General features: G+C 42.2%; 3 protein-coding genes across 8 annotated transcripts in view; 2 read left to right on the forward strand and 1 right to left on the reverse strand.

Moving 5' to 3' along the window:
• Window positions 1-490, forward strand: part of LOC135520032 (myelin basic protein-like) — a 49,780-nt gene extending 49,290 nt beyond the window's left edge. For both annotated transcript variants that reach the window (XM_064945340.1, XM_064945341.1), the window contains exon 4: window positions 189-490. In XM_064945340.1, coding sequence (XP_064801412.1) covers window positions 189-487 — 299 coding nt within the window. In that variant the 3' untranslated portion in view covers window positions 488-490. The remainder of the gene's footprint in view (window positions 1-188) is intronic.
• On the forward strand, window positions 490-18,977 carry LOC135520034 (myelin basic protein-like). Of its 4 annotated transcripts, XM_064945345.1 has the most exons (7): window positions 491-715; window positions 12,940-13,032; window positions 13,341-13,367; window positions 13,681-13,710; window positions 15,001-15,075; window positions 15,237-15,255; window positions 17,342-18,977. In XM_064945345.1, the coding sequence occupies exons 1-6, from the start codon at window positions 602-604 to the stop codon at window positions 15,237-15,239; spliced, it is 342 nt and encodes a 113-aa protein (XP_064801417.1). In that variant the 5' UTR covers window positions 491-601; the 3' UTR covers window positions 15,240-15,255; window positions 17,342-18,977. The 4 variants fall into 4 exon arrangements, with proteins under 4 accessions (XP_064801416.1, XP_064801417.1, XP_064801415.1 ...); XM_064945343.1 differs by lacking the exon at window positions 15,237-15,255; XM_064945346.1 differs by lacking the exon at window positions 13,681-13,710.
• A 1,665-nt stretch (window positions 18,978-20,642) lies between these two features.
• LOC135520035 (zinc finger protein 236-like) overlaps window positions 20,643-23,089 on the reverse strand; it is an 88,773-nt gene continuing 86,326 nt past the window's right edge. For both annotated transcript variants that reach the window (XM_064945348.1, XM_064945347.1), the window contains one exon: window positions 20,643-21,729. In XM_064945348.1, the coding sequence (XP_064801420.1) occupies window positions 21,587-21,729 (143 nt within the window). In that variant the 3' untranslated portion in view covers window positions 20,643-21,586. The remainder of the gene's footprint in view (window positions 21,730-23,089) is intronic.

Consider the following 23,089-nt stretch of genomic DNA (forward strand, 5'->3'; position numbering starts at 1 on the left):
AATCTCCTAGCTATGCATTTGATCTGTGTTCTAGATCTATTACAGGGCATGTCACTCAGGATCCCTTCTCTGTTGAGTTTCTCTGGCAGAAAGGGCAGGGTCTTGTCAAAGGGACTCATTGTGCAGGGCCCTTGTGCGCCTATGCAGGCCCCACGGTCCAATAGATAACCCTTGTTGTTTCTGCGCAGGCCTGGGTGAGGCAGATGTGAACCCGAACAATGGCTGCCCCTCTGAGAAGGCGTCGGCGGCGACTGACTCCACGGGCACTGAGGGGCCCAGCAGCTCCTGGAACGAGGCCAGCACAGCTGATGCTGACGATAGCGCCGCGCCACGCCCCCACCTGGTCCGCCTCTTCTCCCGAGATGCCCCGGGCCGCGAGGACAACACCTTCAAAGACCGCCCTTCTGAATCGGATGAGCTACAGACCATCCAAGAGCACAGCGGAGCGGGATCAGAGTGCGGTTCAGAGGATCAGGATCTAGACTAAGTTTGTTTCTTTGCCCTCCCTTTCTCGATCTTTAATACCCCCTTCGCTCTTACCTGAGAGACCGAACCCCACTTACAGAGATACTAGCAGCATTACCCAACCCTAACCACCGACATGGCAACTGCAAGCTCCTCTGGACTGTCTAGCCTGGGAAGGAAAAAGAAGGCCCCTGGCCTTATGGATCAAATTGGGAACTTCTTTGGAGGGGACAAGAAGAGGAAGAGCAAGGTGAGGAAATCAGAGAGTTTGATTTGTTTCAAAGATACACCTCTAAAGTACCATGGTTTATTTTTGTGTTCAGTCTTAATTTGAGGGACTAATGTCTGACTTATGATTTTGGCAGATTGTGATCTGTTTTTGTTTTTGTTTCAATTTGCTTAGATTTGATGTCATTTTTTTTCTTGTGATGTACCAAAGTTTATGACATTCTCCTGAAATTTGCTTCTTTGCGAATGAATGGCATTGAAAGCTACATTTACACTGGATAACTGATTTGGGTGTGGTTTGAGATTGGTGTAGCGCAAAGAGGCTTTGGCTTAAAGTCATTGGGCTAATTGTTCTGTGATTGTTAGTACCACAATAAAATGTCATTTAAATGTTTTATTTTACATTTTATTTCAGTTAGAGCTTCAAAGCATATGTGCTACTTATATGGTCATAGGTGTGGTACAGTACAGGTGAATGAATTGATCCATTTACATGTGTGTGTGTGCTTTCATTCCAAATATACTCTATGCTTAACTCATAAATATATCTAAAACTGGAGCCATTTTAAAGTTGTGTGTCAGGTATTTTTAAGAGAGAGTAATGATTCGGGAGATTTCATGGGGAAAATTGGAATAAATGTATGGAATAAATGTCAGCACCCTTACTTGGATGTATTTTGGGAGAGCCTGGTATGATTGTTAGGCTACCAATTTTCCTGATTTCTGAGTCTTTAGTAGTTAGCCATTTTAACTGTGGATAGTCCATGGTGGGGAACTATAACCTAAATGCCTTGCATGGACCTCCATTGGGTGTGGAGAGAGTCTTTGACTAGGATTCTCTCACTCCTTCTTTACAAAGACAGCTCTAGCCCATAATATTGCACATAATCCAACATAAATAATATACTATAGAGTAGGAAAACCCACTTATCTCAGCTAATCCTTATCCTATATGGGTTTATGTAGAATTCAAGATGCTGCGTTGTGTCGTCGGAGTTCAGACAATATATATGTCATTTTGCGGACGCATCCATAGAGATTTACAGTCATGCATACATTTGAAGTATGGGCGGTCCCGGGAATTGAACCCACTATCCTGGCGTAGCAAGCGCCACCTGGACCCAGATGTGTGTGTGGATAACTGTTGCGGTACAGTGAGAATAGTTGAGCCCACATTGCCTTGTTTGTCTCGCTCTCTCTCTCTTTCTCTCGATCTCTCTGTGATGTGCTAAATCCCAAAGCCTCTCCTTTGAGCTGGTGACGAGGGATGTAGATAAATTGATATGGCAACCCAGTGCAGTGCACATTTCAGTCCGCTTGGCACCGTTTGTTTATCAGTTGTCATCTAAAACAAAATGTCCTGTATATTTCAACAGTTATGTGTTGAAGTTGGTACACTGTATTGAAGAGGGAGTTCAAGTCCAACTCCGTTATGCTGTCCAGCTCTGCTTCACTCTGGGGATTGGGAGTGACTTCCTCATTGGTTCAGAGAGGAGAATGGTAGTTTGAGATGGTGATCCAATAGGTTGCAGAATGTGGTCTAAACTGTCTCAACAATATGCATTCCTCCCATGCCTTGTAACAACTTCAGAGAGGACAAAAATCTTTTGACCTTTGCATATTTGAATTAAATCCCAGATCAAAGTAATTTGAGCAGTTTTTGTTTTTCAGTTCGGAATGATTTGGTTGTGTGCATCGTAGATGAGATTCTTTCACATTTTAAACTTCATTGGAATGTGCTGCTAAAACATCTGCCACGAGTGAAAATGTCAGTGTTTTGCCTGTCAAAATTGAATGAACAAAATTATTGAAAAAGAGCCAGTATTAGCTTTTTGTTTTTATCTATTTGTTTGAATTTAATTGTCACCTCTTTCTGTTCTTTCAGGAAATTGTACGTTGTTTTCTACATCAGAGTAGTGGAGTTGCCTTCAGATGTGTGAAAAGTGTTTTGTATTTCAAATATATGATCCCTAACTCTCTGTTGCCTCGAGCGGAATGTAATTTTTTTCTGCACTGATCAAAGTTTAAAAAAGGATAAACAGGTTAAAAAAATAATAAAAATCTTAAAGGTCCAATGTAGCTGTTTTAAAAAATCGAATATCAAATAATTTCTGAGTGACAGTCAAGTACCTTACTGTGATTTGTTTTGGTTTTGGTTAAAAGAAACAAATTGCTTCTTAGCAAAGAGTAATTTCTCAAGCAAGAATGTAGCTAGGACTATGTGGGAGTGGTCTGAGTGGGGAGGGGGAAACTAGCTGTTATTGGCAGAGAAGTTTGGAACTGTTTCTTATTGGTCAATTAACTAATTGACTGCCTGTTTATCCCACCAAAACAGGCTTAAATTTCAGCCTGTCTTTTCAAACAGCTCTTCCACTAAAAGGGAATTGTCATAATTTTCACAATTTCACAGTATTATTCCAGCCTCATAGTGTGGAAATAAACACTGGGTGTACAAAACATTAGGAACACATTAGGTGGACTATTCTTGATACACACAGCTGTTGAGCATGAAAAACCCAGCAGCATTGCAGCTCTTGACACACTCAAACCGGTGCGCCTGGCACCTACTACCATACCCCGTTCAAAGGCATTTCAATCTTTTGTCTTGCCCATTCACCCTCAGAATGGCACACACACTACAAACCACATCTCGATAGTCTCGATGCTTAAAAATCCTTCTTTAACCTTTTACTGAAGTTGGCTAAATCAGGGTCAGTGTGTCTTGATAGTCTTAAACAAATCTATTTTGAAACCAAAGTATACACCTCACACACACGGTTATGGGCTTAAAAAAAGAAGACACCTGTACCATGTCAGATATAGAGTTGAAATGTATTCAATCTTGAGTTTCCATCCCAATATTACACTTTATAGACATCACAGAAGACTGAAATATAACAAAACCGTTTGACATAGAAACACCAGATTTGCAGTTAAATTTGTATTTATTTATTATTAATTAAGAAAAAAATATGAATAACATTCCACCCATGATGCAACTAGGTAATTTGACTGCAGGAATGGGCTACTGTTATTGACTGATATGAATGTTCACTGTTGAGCCATGGATCCTTTTACAACCTGGAGTTATCTCTTTCTGTTTTACATTCTTGTCTTGGTTTCACCTGTATTTTTTTTGGCCTTTCATTAGTTGATTCTGGTTTCGAAACTAGTTCATGGGAATCTGCATGGTGATGTCATATATATTTTAAGAAATTAGAAAGATATCACCCAAAAACGAAGACAAAACTGATTTAACCTCAGGAACTGAAGCCAATTTGTTACATGTCAAAGCTGATTGGTAATCCGTATTATTCAAAAATGGGAAGACCTTATTAGACTAATTTGTTGGATAAATGAGTGTCTATGTGCAGGCACCATGAAACTGAACTCCATGACAGCAAAATAAGTCAACTTAAATACGGGGTCTATTGAGTAACTTTGTCAGGACTGGGACCCGATAGCCTGAAGAATGTTGAAAGTACAGTACAACAACTGTTTATGATTCAGAACCCAAAAGCTTCTAAGAGCTGAACTCCTCCCGCCAGCTTGATGGAGCACCGCTCAGGTTCACTGGTGTCTTTTTACCCAGACCTGGATCAAATACTATCTAAAATCATTTCAAATGCTTCAGCTGGGCTTGATTGAGCTTGCCTGGCGCAATGGAGCCAATAGAGTAGTCTCAAAAGTGAAAGCCCTGCCCAACTGGAACTCAGGGCAGACTAAAGCAGACGCTAAAAGTATTTTAGTATAGTATAGTATTTGAACCCAGGTCTTCCTTGACCCTGTCAGGAACTGTGTTTGTGTGTGTGGGAGTCTGTTTGATCCCAGGGTGGATCCATGGATCCTATTCGATGATCCCTTTTGTAATGCTTTGAGATATCCAACTGATGCTTGTAATTTTGTTTTGTATTTCCTGGGAATTGTAATGACCAACATCTGTTCCTAACCTGATCCTGTTCTGAGCTTTTGGATAAATGGCTTGATTAAACTCTCTTAACAACACCCACCCTAAGCAGTGTTTGTTATGCTTTTGTATTGTTGTTGTTTTTATTATGTAATGTCACTTTTGTTGTGATGTGAACTTCATTAATCTGATGACTGTTATTTATTCAATCCCCTATCTATGTTTAATTGTTACCAGATTTAAATTAATCATGTAACAACTAACTCGTTAGGAATTTGGGGCACAACGGAAGAAGTTGTTTAACGAGTTACCTTCTCCCGAATTAAACTCAAGAAGATATATATATATATATATATACATATATAAAGTTATATATCCATAACAGTCACTTATTAATCATTACCTCATCAGTTCTCATTCTGAACAGTTGTTGCTGATTATTCAGTACTACACAAAGTGGTTTAATCATTTATTTACTAACTAAATAACACAGACTATACACTTACATGAGACAAAAGTCCCTAGTAGACTGACCAGATATGACGGCTTGTTACACATATGGAGGGGGGGGGGATAGAGGGGACATTTTTCTGGTCTGGGAGGTGAGGTTAAGTTGAGACTAAGTTCTAATCATTCCCCACATATAACTAACGTTCCATGCTTTACTGGTCTGGTAGGTGAGGTTATCTTCTGATCTAGTGTTGAGGTTGAGAGTTTCGGCATTTCCGAGACTTTCAGCGTTTCCAACCATTTCAACGTGTGGACCATGGTCTCACTTCTTTTGGTTGAGTATGTTCATTCTTAGCGAGTCCTTTTAAGCACTCTGGCCAACGGGGCTGTTCCGTCATACTGAGTGTGGCGAGTCACTGTGCATATTTTATATGAAAAACAATTACCTTAAACTATCTTAAACTAAAAATCACATTCCTGTCTTAACAAAAAGACTTACATCCATTTTCATATCACATAGACAACATATTGGATGGAAACCCCCACCGCCGGCAGGGGTTTCCTTCCTAAGCTACGGTATTTGGTTCATACAGTTTTTAATAACATCACAAAATGAAAAGCAATATGATATTTGTTTTCGACATTACTCATTGACCATTTCCCACATTCGGATGTTCAAAATGTTTGTTCCAAAGTTCATCTTTTGGACGTTAGAGTTACTGGCATGCAGAAGTCTCTTTAGACAAAAGACATTCCATTCCCAATACTAAAGGGCAGAGAGAGAAAGTTCCCCCTCCATAGATTTACAGCAGGGTGTGAAGGTGACCATCCAGCAGCTCCCGCTCTCATCTCTGTGGGAGAGAGCGGGAGAGGCCTGGTTTCTGTCACCCCTCCACCAGTCTGATCTGCCCATTCTGATCCTCAAAGGACAGTCATGACACTTTTAATAACCCTCCTCCGATGCAAAAACTACGGCGAATGTCCTAACAATTCAGTTTCGATCCAGTCTAGCTTGAGAAGTAACCTCTCATGCTGGGCGGAGGTGGTCAATACTATGAATGGCCAATAGAGAAGCTGGCCCAGTTGAAGAGGGAATGGAACGTACATCATCAAACTATTCCCATTTGTTTAGTCTTTTCACTTCTTAAGTGGATAAGACCACACTCTTCAGTAAACAGCATACTTGTCTAGAAGAGGCTAGGAGAAGTGTGGTGTAGACGTCATGGAAATATGAGGCTTACTCTTAGCTCAGCTTTGATTAAGTAGCTTAATAAGGCCATGTACAATGGGGGCTAATGTCTTGTTCCTTGGATGAAAGAACTAGAAGGTACACCAACATTGACTGATAACCTGGTACCAGATCTGTTTGCTCTTTCTGAGCCAACTCTTAGAATTGTTGTCATGCCAAACAGTCTGGCCTCATCTCAATCTCCATATCTGATCATGCTGTCATTGATGGGCACAGTGAGAAGTTAATCATGTTTGACATGACAATGACCATAAGATTTGGCAAGACAGCATTAACAGATCTGGGACCAGGTTAATATGCTGAATTCTTTCTTTTGGAAATGCATCTTAGTACTGTCTGCCTTATGACTTATTATATTTCAATCACATTTGTATTTTATGATTTTTTAATTGAAAGTATTTTTTGAATTGGTTTTAAATTGAACATCTTGGAAAGCTTATCAAGATACTGTAAATCATGATAAAACAACAGTGTTTATTTCTTGTTTTCATTTTGTATTCAGGCTAGCAAAGGGGCAAATAACAGCTATTTTCAAAACCAACCGGAATACAAAATGAAAACAAGAAAGTCTGTCCCACTTTTTGGAGACCTCCAGTGAAGTATTGTCATGCTCCTTCTCATTGAACCCATTAGATGTTCCTCGTGGTCAACAATGAAAGAGTCAAGGAGTCAATGCTACCTTGTTCTTAATGTGTACATTTTACCAATATCTAAGACCCTAATAGTGATAGTCAGAGTCAAGTCAAATATTCATACTTGAGAGCGAAACAAGGACATGAAACAGAACCTGAACTTGCTCTGAGCACTACATGTATTTGACTGTGGTATAGTTGGTATTTTGTTTGTTTTAGGATCCAGAGGTGATGAGGACTGAGGAGTGTAGAGCATACCTACTATTACCCTACTTTCACCTGGCACTGTAAGACAAGCGGGGTCAAATGTCAAGAGCTAGGCCTCACTAGACGTCCGGTACAGTACCCTGGGATTGGATGGTAAAGAACCAGTTCAATTATGGTTCACTAGATTGTAGTCCCCAACTTTGTCTTGTTATTGTTGTCAGTGTTAGGGAATGACCTGGAGCGCCACTGCTTTCTTATATGACACTTTGTTGTAAACTGTCAACCCTCTGAGGTAGTTGTCCAATTCCTGCTAGTTAAATAGCTGGAGAAGCTGCAGCAAAGTGACGACTGAAGAGGTCATCTGGCAGTAGAAGTACTTCAAAAAGTCTGTCCTCCTGAGACTACGAACTGTTACAGTAGAGGTCACTTCAAAGGAGTCAGTTCGTGGCTAGTGGACCGGCAGCCGGTGAGTCTTACTAATCAATCGCCGAGTTGTCAGTTATGACACTGACGGACATTGTTCTATGTGATCAATCAAATCTAAGTCAAATGTAAAGCTGTGCTGGATTGAGGAGCATGCACTACATATTCAGTTGAAATCGGAAGTTTACATACACCTTACCCAAATACATTTAAACTCTGTTTTTCACAATTACTGATATTTAATCCTGGCAAAAATTCCCTGTCTTAGGTCAGATAGCATCACCGCTTTATTTTAAGAATGTGAAATGTCAGGATAATAGTAGAGAACATTATTTATTTCAGCTTTTATTTCTTTCATCACATTCCCAGTGGGTCAGAAATTTACATAAACTCAATTAGTATTTGGTAGCATTGACTTTAAATTGTAACTTGGGTCAAATGTTTTGGGTAGCCTTCCACAAGCTTCCCACAATAATTTGGGTGAATTTTGGCCCATTCCTCCTGACAGAGCTGGTGTAACTGAGTCAGGTTTGTAGGCCTCCTTGCTCACACACGCCTTTTCAGTTCTGCCCACAAATTGTCTATAGGATTAAGGTCAGGGCTTTGTGATGGCCACTCCAATACCTTGACTTCGTTGTCCTTAAGCCATTTTGTCACAACTTTGGAAGTATGCTTGGGGTCATTGTCCATTTGGAAGACTGATTTGTGACCAAGCTTTAACTTCCTGACTGATGTCTTGAGATGTTGCTTCAATACATCCACGTAATTTTCCTCCCTCATGATGCCATTAAAGTGCACCAGTCCCTCCTGCAGCAAAGCACACCGACAACACCTGCCACCTCCGTGCTTCATGGTTGGAATGTGTTCTTCAGCTTGCAAGCCTCCCCCTTTTTCCTCCAAACATAAGAATGGTAATTATGGCCAAACAGTTCTATTTTTTTCCATCCGAAAATAGGACATTTCTCCAAAAAGTACCATATTTGTCCCCATGTGCAGTTGCAAACCGTAGTCTGGCTTTTTTATGGAAGTTTTGGAGAAGTGGCTTCTTTCTTGCTGAAAGGCCTTTCAGGTTATGTTGATATAGGACTCGTTTTACTGTGTATATAGATACTTTGTACCTATTTCCTCCAGCATCTTCACAAGGTCCTTTGCTGTTGTTCTGGGATTGAGTTGCATTTTTCGCATCAAAGTACGTTCATCTCTAGGAGACAGAACGTGTCTCCTTCCTGAGCGGTATAACGGCTGCATGGTCCCATGGTGTTTATACTTGCATACTATTGTTTGTACAGATGAACATGGTACCTTCAGGCTTTTGGAAATTGCTCCCAAGGATGAACCAGACTTGTGGAGGTCTACACATTTTTTCTGAGGTCTGGCTAATATATTTTGATTTTCCCATGATGTCAAGCACTGAGTTTGGTGGTAGGCCTTAAAGCACATCCACAGGTACACCTCCAATTGACTCAAATGATGTCAATTAGCCTATCAGAAACTTCTAAAGCCATGACATAATTTTCTGGAATTTTCCAAGCTGTTTAAAGGCACAGTCCACTTAGTTAAATAATCTGTCTGTAAACAATTGTTGGAAAAATGACTTGTGTCATGCACAAAGTAGATGTCCTAACCAACTTTCCAAAACTATAGTTTGTTAACAAGAAACTTGTGGAGAGGTTGAAAAACAAGTTTTACTGACTCCAACCTAAGTGTATGTAAACTTCCGACTTCAACTGCATGGGTAAGATCTGTTTATTTGACAGTGGGCAGTTTGTGACTTGTGTGTGTCCACAATAACGCACACGCTGTCTCAATAGGATAGGATGTAGTGATAACTATGTGGCCCACATATCCCCTGCTCCTTAGTAAATAATACATTATTACAATTCATTTATTCCAGAATAAATGATTGACCGTGATCCATTTCTGAAGGAGTCGACTTCCAGGTTTGACCTCCAGCACCTCCGAGGAGAGAGGTTTGACAGTAATTAAATCCTCAGGGATGAGGTGTCCTATGAGTCCTGAATACTCTCTCTACCTGGGTCTAGGTGACCTTGTACTTCACTGCAGGAAACTTTTGGTCACTATGACATTAACATGACGGTGTAATCTGGTTCCATTCAAGACTGCAGTTGTAATTTATGACTGTTGTCACGATAGAGATACGATTTTTGCATTACGACTGTACTGACCTAACACCTCTGGATAACAGCCTCTAGGTCAGAGGTGAAACGACACTGAGGTGTTAATGGGATAGTGAAGTGTCAAGTGAAGTGTTAGCGAACTTTCTCTACAACGGCTGGGCTGCCATGAGAGCATCTCGCTGGGTTTGGAACTTATAAATGGACGTCCAGTGTTATGTAAATCCAAGAATGTATGTTGAGGATGAAACTGGATTTGTAGCTTTATGAAATTTGGATGGCAGTGTGATGCATTTTTATTGTTTTTCTTTTCCGCGGTGGAATGAGCACAGCTACTTTGTGACGTCTGAATTGTGGCCAAATAACAATGCGCTCCGTGCCAACACACACTTACCTCTCCATACTCTTCAAACATCAAACAGAGAGGGGAGAACATTCTCTCCGTCCCGTCCTCCCTCCCTACACAATAATCCCCCGCTCTGCTCTATCCTGAAAGGACCCTCCTTGCTTCAGAATACCGTTGTCCGTTGTCCTTTGAACACTCTTCTTGTGTTGGAAAATACTATCCTATACTGACAACGTTCAATGCAACATGTTTCAGTAAAGGACATGTGAAGTTCATAACTGAATAGTGTGATCCCTCTTTACTAGTATATCCAAACGGATTCTAAACTCAGAATTTAGGATTACTCAATGTAAAATAAGGTCAAGTAGGAGTTTTAAAAAGAAAGAAGTTTTATCAACAAAAAATATATATATTTTCAGAACTATTGCCTGATTCACTGATGCATTTTGAATGACCTTTTACTCCTGGCACAGGAGGCTGCTGAGGGGAGGACAGCTCATGATAATGGCCGGAACAGAGCAAATGGAATGGCATCAAACACCTGGAAACCATGTGTTTGATGTATTTCATACCATTCCACTGATTCCACTCCAGTCATTACCACCAGCCCGTTCTCCCCAATTAAAGTGCCACCAACCTCCTGTGACTCCTAGAGTCCTAAAAATTCCACAGAACAATACTTTCCAAAAGTTCTGAATCAGCTACAATTTAGAAGGTTTTCTCAAGCTGCCAACATGATGTAACATACAATACTGTGTAATTGATGGTCTAGTTACATTATCTGAAGACAAAGCGTGGGTTTAAGGTACAGACAAACCCGAGGCAACACTGAAATCCCCACTGGGCACCTCTCTCTTCACGTCTATTCCTCTTTTGCCAGCTCCTTGCCTGACTTACCCCTATCTTTCAATGTCTCTCCCGCTCTACTTCTCTCCCTCCACTTTCTGACTTTCTCTTCCCAACTCTTTCTCTCAGGCCGCTCAATCTCTGGAACTGTATTTAGTGGGAACATAACTGGAACTTCTGATGTGTGTGAGACGCGGCTGTGAGACAGATCAGTTCTTCACAACAACCACAAGGCGGTGAAGTTAATTCACCTGTACCAGCTCCAGCACAAACCCAGCGAGCTTGGTTGAAAATAACATTTTCCACTTATTTTCAACATCTTTTTGCTCATAGGGAACGAACTGACCAACCAACAACCATGCTACCTATTGGCTATTCTACTGAGCGTCATGTGTATTCATAAAAGTGTAGGATATTATCATCCACTTCCAATAGAATACGTCGCTGAGTTTGATAGATTCTAAATGACCTCTGGTCCTCCGGGTTAGATGCCTAGTTATTGGAGAGGATAATGCTCATAAGCACACAACACATGTTCTATAGCAATGTGTTTCTTTCCAGAGGTCATCGTCTGCATGAGTCTGCATCCATCCATCCAACCATCCATCCATATATGGGCAGAAAAGACAGTGAATGAGATTCAATTGGAACCCCTAATGAGTGTATTATATTGTGCATGATGCGCAGGGGTGGAAAGTTTACCCTCTCATTTTGGTAAAGTTCTCTCATAGGGATAATCACAGGGATTCAGTGAGAGCCTCTCCACTCTCTTCACTTACTGACATGAATGGGGGCATAAAGGTCCCCTTGCTCTCACTTCACAAAATACCACAGAGAGAGAGGCACTCATTAGGAAGAAATGGGTTTCGCTATATCAAAGGATGTTATTCACAAACATACCCCTAAATAGCCAACTGGGAATAATCAGGGTTATTATTGAGAAAATGACAATGAATCTTTTCAGAATCACACAATTTTAATTAAGGTCCCAGTTGTGTGTGTCTGGAAGGTACATGTTGAAGCCTATTGTGAGAGAGAGGGGGCGATGCTATTTATTCAAGTTCAAGAGAACGAGACATAGAGCTAATTTTGCATTCATCCCCATCCAATCCTCTAAAGATGTATCTGTCTGAAGTACAACTTAATTGTATTGATCTCTACTTAACTTCCCCTTCAACAGCATTTAGTGTTGATATTTACCACACTTTGCAAAAGATCCAAAACTTTTTCTTACTGACTTTATTAATTTATTTATAAGTCCTTCATCCAATTAGTTTTTAACCACTTATTTTCCATTTGAATGAGTTTTGGATGGGCGTTATCTGTGGACACCTACGTGAGTCTGCTGTGAATGACTCATAGAGCTTATCTCAGGTCCTCTGTGATGTAAGAGCTCCCCAGGTAGTCCATCCAGTGGAAGAAGTCGTTCCACAGCCACAGAAAATGTGCTCCAGCATCCCTGGTGTTTGGCAATATGCCACCAGCTGTTTCCAATGGTAACACCTTTCAGAAGCTGGAGAGTGGAGGCAGAGTAGAGCCTGGTCTGGTTCATGGAACACACTTTATTGTTAGGTTGTGTTGGGCTATATGTATTCCTGCTGTGCCTTTATAATGTTCTTCCATCCCGCCCTCCTTTCCTTCTTCCATCCCGCCCTCCTTTCCTTCTTCCATCCATCCCTCCGTTTCTTCTTCCAACCTGCCCTCCTTTCCTTCTTCCATCCCGCCCTCCATTCCTTCTTCCATCCCGCCCTCCTTTCCTTCTTCCATCCCGCCCTCCTTTCCTTCTTCCATCCCGCCCTCCATTCCTTCTTCCATCCCGCCCTCCTTTCCTTCTTCCATCCCGCCCTCCATTCCTTCTTCCATCCCGCCCTCCTTTCCTTCTTCCATCCCGCCCTCCTTTCCTTCTCCATCCATCCCTCCGTTTCTTCTTCCAACCCGCCCTCCTTTCCTTCTTCCATCCCGCCCTCCTTTCCTTCTTCCATCCCGCCCTCCTTTCCTTCTTCCATCCCGCCCTCCTTTCCTTCTTCCATCCCTCCCTCCATTTCCTCCAGGGTTCTTTCCGTGGCCTGTCCTCTCCTGTCAGACCTGCCAAGGCAGCCCCTAAGGGTGGGGAGAACGCTGTTGTGCGCCTCTTCAGAACGATCGTGAGTCACTCCATTTGCATAGTTTTCCACTGTTGATGTTTGACTTGTTGATATGAGGGCGTCAGGTAGTCTACCAGTTAAGAGCAGGTAGCCTAGCAGTAGAAATAACTTTAGGCCAGTAAACGAAAGGTCACTGGTTCGAATCCCTGAGCCAACTAGGTGAAAAATCAGTGGATGTGCCCTTGAGCAAGGCACTTAACCCTATTTGATCCTGTAAGTCGCTCTGGATAAGAGTGTCTTCTAAAATGTAATGAGAAATACCCTCATCTATTGTATTTCTAAAGATCTCTGTCACTCTCTCCCCTCAGGTGTCCCCTGCCCCTCCTAAGTCTAGGGTGAGCCCCATTTACTCTTACTCTTTGTCCAATTGAGGAGTCGAAGGTTGTTTTCGTCTTTGGATGGGATTGTGTTTTTGGCTTTGTTAATAACATGTGATGTCACTGAGCGTATCTCACTGAGTCTGTGCTCTCTCTGGTGACGCGAGCGTCTGCCTTGCTCTGCTCTGCTCTGCCCTGGATGTGGACTCATCTCTTCATGCTGCACTGCCTTTGCTCTGTGTAAGACCTGAGTGATTAACTCTCCTCCCCTCACCCCTGTGTCTCACCCCTGTCTATTCCCTGTCTCTGTCTCGTACGTGTCCTTGTCCAGTGGACGGCAATGACTGCGAAACTAGGCCAGGTACGTGGTTACACGCTACAGCTAAAGCAAACGAAGAGAAAAATCCCCGGCCGTTCTTTTAAACAGTCTATTCTATGACCATTTTAAGGCTCGAGAGCTTGTTGTAATCCAAGCATACATGCATAACGCCCTCGTCGGTTTTTCTATTTTATTAAATCATGTTTTGAGTGGTTTTGTTTGGCAAGCTCTCCGCCTCCGGCTCAATTGAATATCCAATTCTTTATTTGCTGAAGTCGTTTTTACCCTTTTGGTATGATAACCAGCAACTTAATCCTGCTTTTTCTTATTTGCCTCGTCCTCTTCTCTTGTCCCCTGTTGGCCCCTGTGCGAGCGTGCATGCACGTGTGTGTGATTTTGTGTGTGTGCACATGCGTTTGTGTCTTTGTGTGTGTCTCTGTATGTCTCTGTGTGTGTGTGTGTGTCAGTGGTGGCTGTTGATGAGGAGGACGGCTCATAGTAATGCCTGGAACGGATTCAATGGAATTGTATCAGCTACATGGAAACCACGTTTGATGCCGTTCCATTTACTCCATTCCAGCCATTATTATGGGCCGTCCTCCCCTCAGCGGCCTCCGCTGGTGTGTATGTGTGTGTGGTGTGAGTGTGTGTGTGTTGTAGATGTTATGAGTCACACATAACAGTTAACATTGTGGGGTGGGGGTGGGGGGTGGTAAAATAATAAGGGATGAGACCTTTTAAGCTCTTCTCTGAGGTTAGGGATCTTTAAATAACACTCCCCAACATTTCATTCATCCTCATGCATGTTTATTGGAGTTTTGCATGAACGGTTCCCAGTCTAAACCCCCCCTGTGAGAGTCAGAGCAGCCACAGCTCAGCTGTTACTGAGATTGAATTTAGAAAGTGCTTAAGTAGAAGCACTTCCACTTTGACTCAGATTGATTTGCTCCAATGAGACACTTTTTGATCTAGGCTAGACTCGTTCAAAACTGTAGGTAAAATTTCACTCCGTGATAAGAGTCACTGACTCGAAGGCCATCTTTTCTATAAGCTCGTCACCTGCTGGCTTTCAGTTGAGCCTGGGGACGACTCTGTCGCTTCTATTGTTTTCAAGCAACATGATATTATCAGAAAACATTCTTTAAACAACCATGCAATACCCACGTAGGATATGTACACGATGCCGCTTTTTAGCCATTAGTAAATCATTTCGATGAACAAACACAGAATCGAGCTGGCAAAAGCACACACTGACTGGGCCACCATGCTAGGTGACAACAACAATGTCTCCCGGTGTCTTACCTCACCCCTGCTCTCTTCTGGGTGTCTCAGAAGTCAACAGGATCCGCCAAGGCGAAGAAGGCCGGTGCAGGCGACAGCGGAACCCTGTCCAAGATCTTCAAAATGGTAAGCGAACATGAAACCCATTTATAAAGGAACAAATTATATAATTCCCTTTGTATGTTATCGAAACTAATTCCAGAATGTGCACTTGATTAAACAGATGGGATCTTTCTTTCTCTTTTATTCCTCCCTTCTGTCACTCTCTTCTTTTTCTTTCACCTCAGTGATGATAGCCACCATTCAGTGAGTAGCTAATGAGTCATGGGCGGCAACATATATTTACCCTTACTTGCTATGGATTTATTCAACGTTGATAGGCTAAGATGACACCTTCCATTGCCTATCATACCACCAGCAGAATAACTGCACCTTGAGACAGCCTCTAGACAGTGATAATTACAGTATCTGGCTGATGCTACAGGCTTCATGCATTAAAGAGTGCAGTTTGATGTCAAAGTTAACGCTATTTGTGGCTTGATACGGACATGCAGCACCTAACATAATTGGCAGCTTACTTGCAGGCATTGATCTTGCACCTGTGGGCCTACACATCGAAACCAGCTTTCGGGATAGTAGTCTTGCTTACTCTTAATGGCTGTTCTAAGACCTGTGCTAACTGCAATGGGACATGCTTAGCAATCACAATTGTGGCGTGTGGTAGCTTTGCTCACTTTGCCGATGGCTTCCGCGACTGTAAACGCACCGTCAGGTAAGCCAAGCTGTTATGGAAGCAGTGCCTTGCATTCTTTCTACAACTAGGACATTGCGCTTTTAATTAGATTGACCATCTGGTTCATGTATGTGTGTACCAAGCACACTGTATATCATACTGGGATACTACACAGACAGACTTATTCAAGAGGTCCTTCTCCGACACAGTAGGCCACACGTAAAGGTAAGGCAGACACACTTATATACACTTGAGTGAATACTTCATGACTTTTAGAGGAGCTGCATAGCACCCCGGTGTGTTTCTTCTCAAACGGATGACGGATGTGTTTGAACAGAGAGTATACCATTTATAGATATGTTTGACTACAGTCTCTACTGTATCTTTCTCTACCTCTCTCTTTTGGTCTCCACCTCTGTCTCTCGCTCTCCTTCTCCTACGCTCCCCGGTTATCCTTCTCACCTCTCACTCTGCCCCGTCGACTCACTTTCTCCTCTGAGCAGTGACTCGGAGAGCTCCTGCATTCTGAGCGGCTGTTGTTTGTTTGTCTCTCCTTGCGTCATCCATGGCATGGTGAATGCTAATCTCTAGGACATGCTCTGGAGGTCTCTGGCAGTTTTAATTACCCAGTCTGGCCCAAGCTTCAGATACAGTTATTTAATTAGGCAGAATAGGCACTGAGAGCTTATGTTCCGGTAGGTACAGTCAGTGCACTCACAGTGATTAGCAAGGCAACCAAGCACAGTCATCTCCCTCATACCATACAGGGGGCCTACTTTTAAAAATGTTTAGAGAGTATGTATATATCCACATGCTCCCTGCATAGGTGTCTTTGCTAGTTGGACTATGTGGCATTATGAAACTAAAAGATGAAGACGATCAAGTCTATAAATGTGTGGGTAAATAGTACACCAATCTTCTCTTGCTTATAGCTTGTTTCCCCACAATCTCTCTGCCTAATTGCCGTTAAGCTGAAGCCACCATCTTTAGCGCTTCCGATTACCGTTTTGTTTTAATCATTATCTGGGGACGGACTTTTATTTCCCGTTTTCTTTTCATTTGTTTTCCATTCTCCAGTTCTGTTACCGCATTCTAATTAGTTTGTTTTTCGAACCGATAATGATTTTAAACTCAAGTAGCTGTAAGAATGGCTCAGAGCCTGGCCATTTTTCCTCTGATCTCCTTTTGTTTCAGGAGATTTGAAGGCTTTGTACGTTGTGGATTATATTCATTCCAATAGTTCTCCCTAAAGAATTGTCTCATTTGTATAATCTTTGTTCCGTTCCAATCCTCCCCTCTTTCTCCTACTTTTATATCCCCATGAGAAAATGCACAATCTATTCTTAGGGATTGAGCTTGGTGAACACAGCACAACACATCATTGATCAGTTTTGGCAACGACATGCAAATTAGAACTGGGAGATGTCTCTTTTTAGGGCATAGCCGAGAATTCACAAAAGAAACAATTCGGATAACTAGAACTCACCCACCTACTCTAACAAAACAATTGTACACAATGCTCAAGGCCAAGTAGACTGTACGTCAATATACAGCTGGACATTTGTGTCCTAATTAGCAGGTCCCTTTAGTGAGCATCGTTAGCGAATGACAAAAACAATCCATTTCCTGATTATTATTTTGTCTCTCACTCTCTTGCAGGGCACAAGCCGGACTGGGTCCCTACCTAAAAAATGAGGTCCCTTTCAAGAGCACAAAGGCAGACGTCAAGGAAAGGGACACGAGTGAAAACAAAGAAGATAAAAGAACGGATCTTTGTCGACTCACACACACACCTCTTCCCTGCTTTTCTAACCCTTTCATTTTATAACTCAAAATGCACCCGGCTGGTAGATATAGCGACACAATCTGTGCCCCCACACCCCGCCCCTGCTCCTCCCTCCCGCCTCTCCTGTGCAACCATCTTGGATTTGAACTGTTGCCGAAGTCATCCGGACCCCCCTCTCACAGCCTAAAGGACCCCTGTCGTAGCTCTACAGTACCTGTGTCTTCATTTCTATTTCTCTGTCTATTTCTCTGTCTGTCTGTCTAGAGTTGTCTAACAAGGCTGGCTATCTGGACCAGACCTGGCTGAAGTAGCTTAGGTCCAATTGACCTGGCCCTGACCGCCTGTGGTTGTGAAAGTGTGACCAGGTCTGGTTCTGGTTCAGAAACGAACGATTATCTGTCTTGTCATGCTCGTCTTTGTCGTTCCCCCCCAATCCCCACACACTCTCCCATTTCCTGTACAACCTGACATGAATTCATAGCTAAGCATCGTCTTACTCAGCTTGCATGGGTTGTTGCGATGGCCAGTTGGCCATGTGTTTGTAGGTCTTTACCGTCCCGTGTCCTGTCTTACGTGTTGCTGTCCTTCCATGTTTTTACATTAGGGTCTATGGCTGGCTGTGATCTTCCGTGGTAAAATGACATCGAGCTACTGAAAGTTAACCCACTAAAAGTCTCGCCTGTAGTATCCACTGAATTGTAGAAATCAATGGATGATGTTATCATTTCTAATATTATTTTCATTAGATTTTCAGTACATGTAGATTGATTAGGACACTAATGTGTATGGGATTGGGAGTTTCCCCATCCAGATATAACAGACATTTGTCTAAAGTGCACTGTTTTGACCTTTGAAAAGCAGACACGGATTGCTCTGATACCAAGCTCATGTTGGACCTGCCACAACCATGGCATTTCCAATGGCAGGACAGATTCAGACCCTTTCCCCCATTAGGTGTGGTCTTCTCTGTCTTAAGTATCTCTTGCTTCATATATCTATCGAAGCACTGCACAAAATATGAATACAAAACAGCTAGCTAAGCAATACCATTTCTGACTGCCAAAAACTATGTGCTGTGTTTACTCCATGTGGATATTAAAACACCAACACTGTCATAAAGGTGCTCCTTATTTAACTGTGTAAAAGCATAAATGTTATAAAAAAAAGATGAAGATGGATACAGAGGGCGTGGAGTTTGTTGACCAAGGTACGAGCGATGAGTTGCATAAAACTGCTTATTACTGCCACTGTACTGTCCAATATCCTCCCACCAGTCTTTCCTTCATTTGTTTAAGTAAATAAAAAACGTGTGTAATCTGTAGCATACTCTGCCTGTCCCCCCCCCCTCATCCATGTCTTAATGTGCGCGCGTGTTTTTGCATGGGTCCTGTGAATGAATGTAAATGTAACTCTCGAGACCCTCATTGTTGTATCGGTAATAAAAAGATGTACGACCAGCCACTTAATAACTTGGAAAAAATAAAGGAATTAAAAATCATTAAATCGTTATGGGTCTCTGGTTGTGTTGTTTTGATAGAAATGTAAAAAGTAGTGTACACACATGCAGTAACTTGCCGGTGTAGGGTACAAGAAGTGATGAAGTATTCAACTCTGTTGCGGAATCCATCTTTTGTTTTATGTCAGGTCATTGTGTTGTTGAAAGCAGACTCATGTCAGAGCTGCATCTCACTCCTGCTTCCAAGAGTAATTGTGTTTGCTCAATAATTGCATAATCAAGGAGAGGAATTTAATAATTCCTCAATGTGGGGGAAGAGACATTTGTTTTTAATAGTAGTTGAAAGTGGCCATGCTCTTTCCATATGCTGCGAAAGGTTAATAACTCTGGGACTAATGAAAGATAGAGGTACAAAAATGGGTTTTGACTATGTGGCAATGGATTTTTCAATCGCTAAACACTTGCCTTTTCTAGAGACAAGGTTTTGATGCAGAGACATACCGAGATCTCCACATATCACAGAAAATCAAACAGACAAAATGCAATCAACTTCACAAATTATTTCTAAAACAATTGGTCCACATTAAATATGTAAAAAAATGACTGGTTTTATTAATTAAATACTTTTCATCATTACAAAATACATTCCTGCCAAAAAAAAAAAAAAAAACACTTAACAGCTTACAGTCTGTAAACTGGTTCAGCAATTGACAAAAAATGAACTCGTTCACAACCAATTTGATAAGGAATCCAAAAATATATGCAATCATACACTATTTACATTGCAAAATTAAATATCAGATTACAAAATGGCTGTGCATAAGCTTACAACTAAATGACAATTTCATGCAACACCTTGTGAACGTGGAGAGTCAACCTCTGAAGCCCTTATACAGCAGCCAAGAACAGTGGTATCACAGGTCATCGTCATCATTGTCAAATTTACAGGCATAACGTTTCAGAAGAGAGGGATCAAATCCACACCAGACCTAAGTTCAAATACTTTTCGAAATCATTATATTTTATCCGGGCTTGATAGAGCTTGCCTGGCGCAATGAAACCTATAGAGTAGTCATTTGCAAGATTGCATTCTGCAAACCCTGGCACTTCGGGCAGACTAAAGTGAATGATTTCAAATAGTAGTGTATTTGAACCCAGGTCTGACCCATATGACTCTTAGCGCGTTATAGTCTCACCATTCAAGGCTACCTTCAACTGTATGGCAAAAATATATGTATATTATTTACAACTAATTAATCAAAAACAAAACGTTTAGCTTGCCTTTTAGAAGTGTATAGCATAAATATGCAAAAATATGTGACTTTAAAAAGAAATGTACTTTTCTGGTAAACTGCACATAGATCACTCCAATGTGTGTGCCTGTTAAAGCACAGCTCAGTTGTCAAACAGTTAAGTGTGGGCCTGTTCGCAGTGTGTGGAGCTGCCCGGGAGCAGCTGCCCGGGAGAGATCGAGTCCCCGCCTAGAAACCATGCCTAGACCCTGCCCCAGCCCGTTATACACTTGTGTAGATCTGAAATGATTGGATAGGAATACGCAATAAGGCAAACCTTTCTATCCAGCCTTTCAGAGGGCAAGGTGGAGTTCTAACACTATTGCTGATACCTAGTCCAGTCCGTAATAGGTCATACGGAGCAGTTTGTGACTGACTACTGCTGACTTATGGACCGCGGATCTACAGGGGTGCCTCGGGGGGGGGGGCTGTTTCCGGATGGGGCAGGTGAGTGGTTATTCTACTCTACAGGGTGATGTGAACCAGTACCGCAGGACTGACAGTGCACCCATGCAGATCTCTAGCGTTCACTCCTCTTATTGGCAAACAGAGTAAACAACAGTCTAGGGATAAAACCGCCGGTAGTCTACCTCAGCTAGCTACAGCCCCGACTGGTGAACTGTACTGGGAGGTCAGCGTATGATTACTAAACAGCTTTTTGACTAAAACGTCTCGTAAGGGACTCATACTAATGAGAATCAGAGCGCAGGTTGATTCAGCAATTTAGTCAATGGAGGGACCAGTTCTCTGCCTTTAAAGGGACAATCTGCAGTTCAAACAATAATAAAAGCGGGCAATCCGCCACCGATTTGGTAAATAGCTGAGGGATGGAGCTGGAGAAATGTAACCAAATTCACAAGACAGAGCTATGGATGCAAGGACTGAACAACCATGATATGAAAAGGATAGATTTAACCATGTTGGGGCGATAAAATGCTTGTTTACAATTGCTTGTCTTTTTGTTCGTTTTTTTAACAAAAAAAGAGGAACAAGCTGAACTAAGCTCATGAGGCATGTGTAAGTTATACTAAAAATGGATGTAGCAATCACAGATTGTCCCTTTAATGCATATCTGAGGACAAGAGAAACGGGCAGAAATAGCTGCTGCTAAGGGCCTAATGCGTGTAGAGGTACGGCCGCACACGCTTTCTATTTTCAGGATGTGCGTGGCAGCATCACTTTAGAAAAAGTGCAGAAATGTCCAACTCAATTAGAAAGAGGTGAGGAAAGGAGGGGGTTGATCTGAGGGGTAGGTTTTCCACACCTACTTGTGGTAAAAATCAGTGCTTTGTATCATCAGTGCACAGACGCCTAGTAAAGAGTCTATGCTGGGATAAACTGGGAAGGTCAATTCAATTCTGAGTTGGGGGCTAAGGGAACACGTTGGGAATACCACAGTGCCAGTCTCCAGAAGACTCCTGGACAACCTCTTCCATGTCATTCAGCTCGGGAGGGACATCCACTCCCGTCTCTGTCCCCTGCTCCAACGTCGCCTCCTGGGTCCGATCGGGACCTGTGTCCAAGAAAAAGAAAGACAGAGAGAGAGCGAGGCAGAGAGAGCGAGAGAAGAGAATAAAAGAGAGAGAAAGGACAGAGTGAGAGGGACAAAGTTACTCATGAACGTTCCTGTTAGAACGGAGAGTGTCAAGGGAACTCTTTAGGTTAAGTTTCAGAGTTTAAGAATGAAAGAAATACAGTGCAACACACAACACATTTATCACTTGTGAGGTAAGTTAGAGGAAGGGGTGAGTGACAGGTGAAATTTTACCAGAGCCCTTTCTCAATTGTCTAAAAAAAATTCCTCTCCTCGCCTCCTCTCCTTCGATGCATCGATCTGGAAGAATTGGCAAGGTGATGATGAGTCAGCCTGAGGACGACGAGTTGCCTTCAGCCATATTGTTTTTCCCAATCAGGGCAGATGAAGAGGTGGTGAGGACAGATGTTGTAAGCAGTTGAGACAGAGCCTTTGTGTTTGGGATCCAGCAATAGACACGAGTCAGTTCAGCAGAGGACATTTCCTTTGTACTAACCATCAAATGTTTAAATGGAGGTATACAGAACCAAAACAGGCACCATGGGGAGAGTGCATCACAGCAAGGTTCCATAATTAAAACCAATCTATCTATTGAATGAACTCAACTGACTGACGCTCTCAATAAAAGAGTTATTGTGAATCATCCAGGTGAATGTTTGTTAGAAATGTCCTTGAGCAAGGACTGATGCTCACACTCACCCCCCTACACACAGTGTGCCTGGATACAGGCCTTAGCCGTGGTATATTGCCAGAGTTGCATATTCCAGACAGTCCTAACGCCAACATCCAACATAATAATCCATTGAAAATGCTAAATACCGTTCAAACATTTGCCACCGCCATAAGCAATTTGTCACAAAAAGTTGGCGACTCCCCGTTTCAAGTGAGAATCAGAGCGCTGACTTACAGCTCCAGTCAATCAGCTCGGTGGCTGTTGAAAGCTTCCCTATGAGCGTCCGGACGAGAATGAAAAGGACAGGTTCAGTCATCACAAGTCTGGCTAACCTTCTCTGTCAAAAGGCCTTTCAGGCAGGGAAAGGCAGCAGAATTGAGAGATGGAGTATCCATAGCCTGATTTTTGTGCTTTATCCCTATGCTCCCTGGTCAGAAGTAGTCCACAAATCAAATCACATTTTATTGGTCACATACACATATTTAGCAGATGTTATTGTGGATGTAGCATAATGCTTGTGCTCCTAGCATCAACAGTGCAGTAGTATCTAACAATTCACAACAACACACACACACACACACATCTAAAAGTAAAAGAACGGAATTAAGAAACATATAAATAATAGGACAAGAAATGTCAAAGTGTCATTGACTAAAATACAGTAGA

The sequence above is a fragment of the Oncorhynchus masou genome, chromosome 29 (assembly GCF_036934945.1).
Source record: "Oncorhynchus masou masou isolate Uvic2021 chromosome 29, UVic_Omas_1.1, whole genome shotgun sequence".
Classification (NCBI taxonomy): Eukaryota; Metazoa; Chordata; class Actinopteri; order Salmoniformes; family Salmonidae; genus Oncorhynchus; species Oncorhynchus masou.